We start from the raw sequence: 9,666 nt of genomic DNA, 5'->3' as shown, positions 1-9,666 counted from the left end.
ATAACCGACACCTGAGCTATGAAAGGAACTTGATTTGTTGTTAACATAAGTTATAATCATGAATGCTTGACGAGATTTACAAGTATTAGCATTAATTGAATAAGATGACTAATGTAATCATGTTAACAATATATAATCTGATTGGAACCTCCTTTGTGTGTGGTTTCCAATTGAATAATAAGAGTTTATACTATACTTGTTTGACATACCATTAGTGGATCCTCTAACCTTGACATTTGTTATTATCGTTGATTAATCCTTACGTTAATCTTTCATCTCAAAGTTCTCATCAACTTCTTCTTTTTCTTCTTCTTCTATTATTATTATTACTATTATTATTATTATTATTATTGTAATTATTGTTACTATTATTATTATTGTTGTTGTTGTTGTTGTTATTGTTATTATTGTTATTGTTGTTGTATTATTGTCATCTATAATTTATACAATTAACCTCCCAGTGGTTCGACCCCGGTCTTGCCAGGTTATTTATTACTTCGACACTCCTACACTTGGGAGAAGACAACAATCTTTTAGTCGTGTCAAGATTTTGGCCGTTGCTGGGGAGGTAAGTTTTGTATAAATTATAATATTTATTTTTTTTCTCTTTTCACTTTTCTTATATATAACTTTGTTTCTTATCTATTGTTTCTTCTTCTTTTGTTTTCCTTTTCCTTTTATTCTATTCCTACACGTGCATGAGAGTGTGGTCACGTACATCAAGTGGTAGACTTTGTAGGATATCCTCATCATTTTCAGAAAATATGGCCGAAGAAGATAATCAATCACTTCATAATGAGAATAATGAGAATAACCGTGCTAAAACACTTAGAGACCACATGAATCCCATAAGAACAAGTGCACCATTATGCATAGTTTTTCCTTCCCAATGCATCTCATTTTAATTTTAAACCAGGGATTATTCAACTTTTACCTTCTTTTCATGGCTTAGAATTGGAAAATCCATACTTGCATTTAAGGGAATTTGAGGAGGTCTGCAACACATATAATAATTTAAATTGTAGCATGAACACCATTAGATTAAAGCTTTTTCCTTTTTCATTAAAAGATAAAGCTAAAATATGGCTATAAAATTTAAGACCAGGATCCATTCGTGCTTGGGATGAAATGCAACAACAGTTTTTAAAGAAGTTTTTCCCATCTCATAGAACAAACTCTTTCAAAAGACAAATCACGACTTTCACTCAAAAACCACGAGAAACATTTTACCAATGTTGGGATAGGTATCGAGACTTGCTTAGTACTTGCCCTCATCATAGTTTTGAAACATGGAGATTGGTTTCACATTTTTATGAAGGGTTAACACCTAGAGATAGGCAAATGGTTGAATTGATGTGCAATGGAACTTTTGAAGATAAAGACCCTGATGAAGCAATGGAGTACTTAGACTTGTTAGCTGAAAATGCTCAAAATTGGGACACCGCGAGTACTTATGAGGCACCGAGTAAAACTCAACCTCATACATCTAGTGGAGGTGTGTACAACCTTAGGGAATATCATGACCTTCAAGCCAAGTTTGCATCTTTAGCTAAAAAAGTCGAGGCACTAGAATTGAAAAAAAGTGGTCAATTAAAATCTGTTGAAAACATTGTGTGTCAAATATGTGAAACAAATGAACACTCAACCAACGATTGTCCAACCTGGCCTTCTTTTAAGGAATGTCTCCATGAACAAGCCCATGCTTTAAACAATTTCCAAAGGCCCAACCACAACCCATACTCACAAACATACAACCCTGGTTGGAGAAATCACCCAAATTTCAGTTGGAAGAGTGATAATAACAATGTACAAACTTCACGACCACCATTTCAAGCACACCACAATTTCCAAAATTCTCATGGATATGCACCTCCTTATGCTCCACCTCCTAGAAGAAATCTTGAGGAAACATTGCATGCATTCATTGAAAAGCAAGAGACAATCAATACTCAACTTGCTCAAAACATGACAGATTTTAAAGATACTCTTGCAAAATTAACATATGCTCTAAGTTTTCATCTCAACCACAACAAAATCCCAAGGGGCAATACAATGCAAATGCAAGTAGTTCTAGAAGCCAACACATGGATCAAGTCAAATCAGTCACTACTCTGCGCAGTGGTAAGGTTATTGAAAAACCCTCTCTTGAACCTTGTGAGAAAGATGATGAGTCAATCTCTGAGGGTAAGGAAGGGGTTGAATCTGAAAATTACAAAAAAAACGATTGATTCACCACCACCACTTCCATTTCCTCATGCCATGACCAAAAAAAGAAAAGTTAATCACAACTCTAAAATTTTTGAAATTTTCAAACAGGTAAGGATCAATATACCTTTGCTGGATGCTATTAAAGAGGTTCCTTCCTATGCTAAATTTTTGAAAGATCTATGCACTGTGAAGAGGAAACTGAATGTGAAAAAGAAAGCTTTTCTAGCCGAACAAGTAAGTGCTATTCTTCAGAATAATAATGCTTTGAAATATAAAGACCCTGGTTGTCTTACAATTTCTTGCTTTATTGGAGAGCATAAAATTGAAAGAGCCTTACTTGATCTCGGAGCTAGTCTGAATTTACTTCCATATTCAGTTTTTCAAAGTCTCAATCTAGGTGAGTTAAAACCAACTTCTATAACTCTTTTACTTGTAGATAGATCTGTAAAAGTGCCTAGAGGAATAATTGAAGATGTGTTAGTGATTAGTACTTAAAAGAGCATTTTTATCATGGTTTTATATCATCATTTTGCACTTGAAATATCAATAACTCCTTAACTAAAATATGTTTTATAATAATGTATCTAATAATATAAGATACCTATAATTTGTGGTAAATGTCTATTTTTAATGCAGACCTATCACATAAATGAAAGGATTGATTGATGACTTGAAGAACTTAAATTGCAAGGATAAAGATATGGTCAAACTTAGAGAAGAGATGTTGGTGCAATCCAAATCGGAACACTGTTCGGTAATTGGGTCATATCTAGAGCTACAGATCTCAGATTTAGGTCCAATTTATATGGATGGAAAGGTAAGACATAAGCCTACAACTTACATATGGAGCCCAAGATCTAAAAAGGCCATTATCAAGTCCAAATTGTAGCAACAACAAAGAAGCCCGAATCTGTCTTCCAGCCCGAGCACTGTTCGGTATTTTGGCCATATCTGGAGTTCTAGAAGTCCAAATGAGCTGAATTGTTTACACAAGAAAGCTGAGACAATTGCCTACAACTTTCATGTTTACAACTGGCTCCACTTTTGACGTTATCAATGATGTTTTGGGCAGACAAGAGAAGATAAGGATTGTCACCAAGTTAAAAGTTGGCCACCCACTTATCAATTAGTCATCAAATCAATAGTTCCCAGTTTTGGCCTATAAAAGGAGGCATTTGCCATGCATTTAGGCATCTTGGTTTCCAGATCAAGATCATGCTCTTCCTTTCTCTCTTTGTATTTTTTGTAATGTTTATGTTTTGCTTTCATTAATATTAAGTTTATGCCTTTCATTTCCTTTCCTTTACTTAGTTAACTTTTATGTTCTTATTTTGTTTATCTATTTTGCTTTCTTTCATTATGTCTAGCTAAGTTTATTATGTCAAGGTGAAAAGGTTACACTAATGGTGTAAGAATAAGTATAGTATAAACTTAATATGGACTTTAATGTTTGATACTAACATGTTTTATATTTGTTATCTTGTTCACTCTTTAATACTTTGCTTGTTAAATGACTAATCTTGATTTATGTTGTATAACACTTGGTACAACAAATGCTTGGCACTTTCATAGCCCATAATGTATGGTATAACCGACACTTGAGCTATGAAAGGAACTTGATTTGTTGTTAACATAAGTTATAATCATGAATGCTTGACGAGATTTACAAGTACTAGCATTAATTGAATAGGATGACTAATGTAATTATGTTAACAATATATAATCTGATTGGAACCTCCTTTGTGTGTGGTTTCCAATTCAATAATAAGAGTTTATACTATACTTGTTTGATATACCATTAGTGGAACCTCTAACCTTGACATTTGTTATTATTATTGTTTAATCCTTACATTAATTTTCCATCTCCAAGTTCTCATCATTATTATTATTATTATTACTACTATTATTATTATTACTACTACTACTATTATTATTATTATTATTATTATTATTATTATTATTATTATTATTATTATTATTAGTATTACTAGTATTATTACTACTACTACTATTATTAGTACTACTACTATTATTATTATTATTATTATTATTATTATTATTATTATTATTATTATTATTATTATTATTATTATTGTTGTTATTGTTATTGTTATTGTTGTTGTATTATTTTTATTTATAATTTATACAAATAACCTCCCTGTGGTTCGACCCCGGTCTTGCCGGGTTATTTATTACTTCGACACTCCTGCACTTGGGAGAAGACATCAACCTTTTAGTCGTGTCAAGTTTTTGGCGCCGTTGCCGGGGAGGTAAGTTCTTGTATAAATTATAATATTTATTTTATTTTCTCTTTTCACTTTTCTTGTATATAACTTTGTTTCTTTTCTTTTGTTTCTTTTTTATTTTGTTTTCTTCCTCCTTCTTTCGCTTTCTTCTTCTTCTTTTTTTATTTTATTCCTACACGTGCATGAGAGTGTGGTCACGTACATCAAGTGGTAAACTTTGTAGGATATTCTCATCATTTTCAGAAAATATGGCCGAAGAAGATAATCAATCACTTCATAATGAAAATAATGAGAATAACCGTGCTAGAACACTTAGAGACCACATGAATCCCACAAGAACAAGTGCACCATCATGCATAGTTTTTCCTCCTGATGCATCTCATTTTAATTTTAAACCAGGTATTATTCAACTTTTACCTTCATTTCATGGCTTGGAATTGGAAAATCCATACTTGCATTTAAGAGAATTTGAGGAGGTGTGCAACACATATAATAACTTAAATTGTAGCATGAACACCATCAGATTAAAGCTTTTTCCTTTTTCATTAAAAGATAAAGCTAAAACATGGCTACAAAATTTAAGACCAGGATCCATTCATGCTTGGGATGAAATGCAACAACAGTTTTTGAAGAAGTTTTTCCCATCTCATAGAACAAACTCTTTCAAGAGACAAATCACCACTTTCACTCAAAAACCAGGAGAAACATTTTACCAATGTTGGGATAGGTATCGAGACTTGCTTAGTACTTGCCCTCATCATGGTTTTGAAACATGGAGATTGGTTTCACATTTCTATGAAGGGTTAACACCTAAAGATAGGCAAATGGTTGAATTGATGTGCAATGGAACTTTTGAAGATAAAGACCCTAATGAAGCAATGGAGTACTTAGACTTGTTAGCTGAAAATGCTCAAAATTGGGACACTGCGGGTACATATGAGGCACCGAGTAAAACTCAACCTCATACATCTAATGGAGGTATGTACAACCTTAGGGAAGATCATGACCTTCAAGCCAAGTTTGCATCTTTAGCTAGAAAAGTCGAGGCACTAGAATTGAAAAAGAGTGGTCAATTAAAATCTATTGAAAACATTGTGTGTCAAATCTGTGAAAAAAATGAACACTCAACCAGTAACTGTCCAACCTTGCCTTCTTTTAAGGAATGTCTCCATAAACAAGCCCATGCTTTAAACAGTTTCCAAAGGCCCAACCACAACCCATACTCCCAAACATACAACCCTGGTTGGAGAAATCACCCAAATTTCAATTGGAAGAGTGAGAACAACAATGCACAAACTTCACAACCACCATTTCAAGCACACCACAATTTCCAAAATTCTCATGGATATGCACCTCCTTATGCTCCACCTCCTAGAAGAAATCTTGAGGAAACATTGCATGCATTCATTGAAAAGCAAGAGACAATCAATACTCAACTTGCTCAAAACATGACAGATTTTAAACATACTCTTGCTAAATTAACATCTGCTTTTAGTTTCCAAGAGAAAGGTAAGTTTCCATCTCAACCACAACAAAATCCCAAGGGGCAATACAATGCAAATGCAAGTAGTTCCGGAAGCCAACACATGGATCAAGTCAAATCAGTCACTACTCTGCGCAGTGGTAAGGTTATTGAAAAACCCTCTCTTGAACCTTATGAGAAAGATGATGAATCAATCTCTGAGGGTAAGGAAGGGGATGAATCTGAAAATTGCAAAGAAACGACTGATTCACCGCCAGCACTTCCATTTCCTCAAGCCATGACCAAACAAAGGAAAGTCAATCACAATTCTGAAATTTATGAAATTTTCAAACAGGTAAGGATCAATATACCTTTGCTAGATGCTATTAAACAGGTTCCTTCCTATGCTAAATTTTTGAAAGATCTTTGCACTGTGAAGAGGAAACTGAATGTGAAAAAGAAAGCCTTTCTAGCCGAACAAGTAAGTGCTATTCTTCAAAACAATAATGCTTTGAAATATAAAGACCCTGGTTGTCCTACAATTTCTTGCTTTATTGGAGAGCATAAAATTGAAAGAGCCTTACTTGATCTTGGTGCTAGTGTGAATTTACTTCCATATTCAGTTTTTCAGAGTCTCAATCTAGGTGAGTTAAAACCAACTTCTATATCTCTTTTACTTGCCGATAGATCTGTAAAAGTGCCTAGAGGAATAATTGAAGATGTGTTAGTACAAGTCGATAAATTCATTTATCCTGTGGATTTTATTGTCTTGGACACAGAACCTGTTGAAGCATGTAATTCATTTCCTGTTATTTTAGGACGTCCATTTCTTGCAACTTCTAACGCATTGATTAATTGTAGGAATGGACTGATGAAGCTATCATTTGGAAACATGACATTGGAGATGAATATTTTCAACATTTGCAAGCAACCTGGAGATGATAATGATTTACAAGAAGTAGATCATATTGAGGAATTAGTTTATGATCAACTTGAATCTACTTTAAGTAAAAATGAATTGGATGAAACTGAAGATTTGCAAATGATTTATTCTGAGGAAGAAATCACGGATGAAACAAGCACCGAAAATGTTGATGCGAATCTTTTGTCAACAGTGACAATAGATTTGACATCTGACATCACACCAAAGGATGATTACTTTCCTAACGAATCCTTACTTTCTCTTAGTCCAATGCCTTGGTATGATAAAAATATCAATTTTCTTACTTTAGGAGATTTGCCAGCTGATTGGAGTACCCAAGACAAAGAAAAGTTTTTGAACGAAGTGAAGAATTTTTATTGTGATGACCCTACCTTATTCAAATATTGTCCTGATCAAATATTTCAAAGATTCATTCCCGACAATGAGGCCACAACTTGTGCTTCTAAACTACTACTGCCTTTTTTTGGTTACTGGGTTTTGGGTGATTTGTGTTGTTTCAGGTCTGCATTGGCGTATCTATGCTTATTGAGTCTAACTTGCCTAAAAAAAGAGAAGCCCTTTCTTTGCTTTTGTGGGTGCTCAAGGAAGAAGATCAAGGGGGTTAGCTTTCACACTCAGATCACTGCAAAGGTTAATGCTTTCCCTCTTCTTCTTCTTTTTTTTTATGTTTCTTGAAGGTTTCGCATTTCTCTTTAGCTGTCTCTTACTTGGATCGTAAGTGATGCCTTTTGAGAACTTATTCCTTTTCTCGTAGTTTTGAGATTTGTGATTTAACTGTTTGTGACTTATGGGTCTGGGATTGCTTTTTCAGTTAACTTTGAATTTGCTTTCTTTCTTTCTTAGACTTTTCTGGAACTGGGTTTTAGTTGATTTGTCAAATGCCTTTGGTGTTTGGATGCACTGCATAACCTTAAGAAACTGCCAATTGTTATGCAAATGAAATTCTTTAAATGTCCTGTGGATTCTTTCTTATCTCTTCTTTTGTTTACTTTCTCTCTGTTTGGTTCCTTTTAAATAGGCGTAGATGAAGCCAGGAATCTATTCTACTTAATTTCCGGTGGATTAATTTTCCTTACATTTATTTCCCTTGAGGTTTTAGTGTTGAATCAGAAAAATAAAGCTTTCTTTTATCAATAGGTTGCTTCAGTAGTTAAATTTAGAAAGTGTTGTTTAACATTTTGCTCATCTATGAAGTTCAAAATTTGATATCGGTTGGTCATCTTAAAGTGCAGGTAGATATCTTTTAATCTCTTGGTATAAAGTGAGATCGGCAATACAGACTGTTGTGTTTTCTGGAGAACCAGGGATGTCATCTGAGAGTTTGAATGCTGAATTATCAAAGAAGACGTCAGTTTTGGGTTTGAAACTATGGGTTTTAATAGGAATATCTGTAGGAGTGTTTATAATTTCGATTCTTTGTGTCTTATCTGTATGGATTACATTTCAGAGGAAATCTAGGAGATCAGTGGACAAATACTGCCATTCTAAAATACCAAATATATCAAAAGATATTAAGATTGACAGGGTTGGGGTTCATTCCAATGATCACCATGAAAGTGCATTTCTCACGATCAATGATAAATCGAGTGACAAGAATTCAGATAAAATGCTAGCTCATTTGGGAATGAGCAAATCTAGTGATCCTGACATTGCCAGCCAAAGCAGCTCAATTTATCACAACGAGAGGACCTGTAGTTCACTTTCTGGGGAAGAAGGAAGCTCTGGGACTGTTCGAAAGCAATCTTCATTATCATACGCTGGACTTGTCACAGCCTCTCCCTTAATTGGCTTGCCAGAAATTTCACAACTTGGATGGGGCCACTGGTTTACACTTAGGGATCTTGAGTTTGCTACAAATCGTTTTGCAGCAGAGAATGTGCTTGGTGAGGGTGGATATGGGGTTGTTTACAAGGGTAGACTAATAAATGGAACTGAGGTAGCGGTAAAGAAGCTTCTTAACAACCTGTAAGGACGCTTTGAAGATGCCATCTCTTACTTTTGTGATGTTATGATCTTTTTTATTAGTTATTTAACAATTTATTTTGGAATGGAGGTTTTAGGGGACAGGCAGAGAAGGAATTTAGGGTTGAAGTGGAGGCTATTGGTCATGTTCGACATAAGAATCTTGTACGGCTACTTGGCTACTGCATCGAAGGAGTTCACAGGTATGAGGCATTTACTCCTGTTAATTTAATTATTCTGTCTTCCACTCACATTAGTCATGTCACTGTTACTGGGTGCATGAAGCTATATCTGTGGTGTGTGCTTCACAATTCTTCCCCAATATTGCTTTGTTGATTCTTGAGCTTTGAGTGTGATTCTTTTTCACACAAATTTTATCTGCTTAGGATGCTGGTGTATGAATATGTGAATAATGGGAACTTAGAACAATGGCTGCATGGGGCAATGCAACATCATGGTACGCTTACTTGGGAGGCACGCATGAAGGTCCTTCTGGGTACTGCTAGGGCGTAAGTTCTTAGCTCTATTCAAACCACATTTGTCTACCATATCAAAACTAGCTCTCTTAAATGGCTTAGTTTGGACTTTTTTTTAATTCATTTCATCTAAAGTGATTATCTAGTTGTGGTAAAATAAACTTCCTTAAAAGATGATGCAGAAATAGAATTTGATTTTTTTTTTTCACTGGATGTCTATGCAAAGATGATGAAATTGTTTTGTAAACCTGATGCAGGCTTGCTTATTTGCATGAAGCAATAGAACCAAAGGTTGTTCACCGAGACATAAAATCCAGCAATATTTTGATTGACAATGAGTTTAATGCCAAGGTCTCTGATTTTGGATTG

The 9,666-nt window shown here is 34.5% G+C and overlaps 1 protein-coding gene across 1 annotated transcript; it reads left to right on the top strand.

The window, feature by feature from the left end:
• Positions 1 to 7,288: 7,288 nt before the first annotated feature.
• On the top strand, positions 7,289 to 9,660 carry LOC105119724 (probable receptor-like protein kinase At2g42960; the record flags this gene model as incomplete). The annotated part of the gene is made up of 5 exons (XM_011017892.1): positions 7,289 to 7,489; positions 8,092 to 8,824; positions 8,920 to 9,024; positions 9,208 to 9,330; positions 9,555 to 9,660. Coding segments are annotated over exons 2-5 (993 nt in total), but the record flags the coding sequence as incomplete, so codon positions are not given.
• Positions 9,661 to 9,666: the final 6 nt, after the last annotated feature.

This window comes from Populus euphratica, unplaced genomic scaffold, assembly GCF_000495115.2.
Source record: "Populus euphratica unplaced genomic scaffold, PopEup_1.0 scaffold3371.1, whole genome shotgun sequence".
Classification (NCBI taxonomy): Eukaryota; Viridiplantae; Streptophyta; class Magnoliopsida; order Malpighiales; family Salicaceae; genus Populus; species Populus euphratica.
The sequence above is the reverse complement of the archived record's forward strand: the minus strand, read 5'-3'. Positions and strand labels throughout refer to the sequence as shown.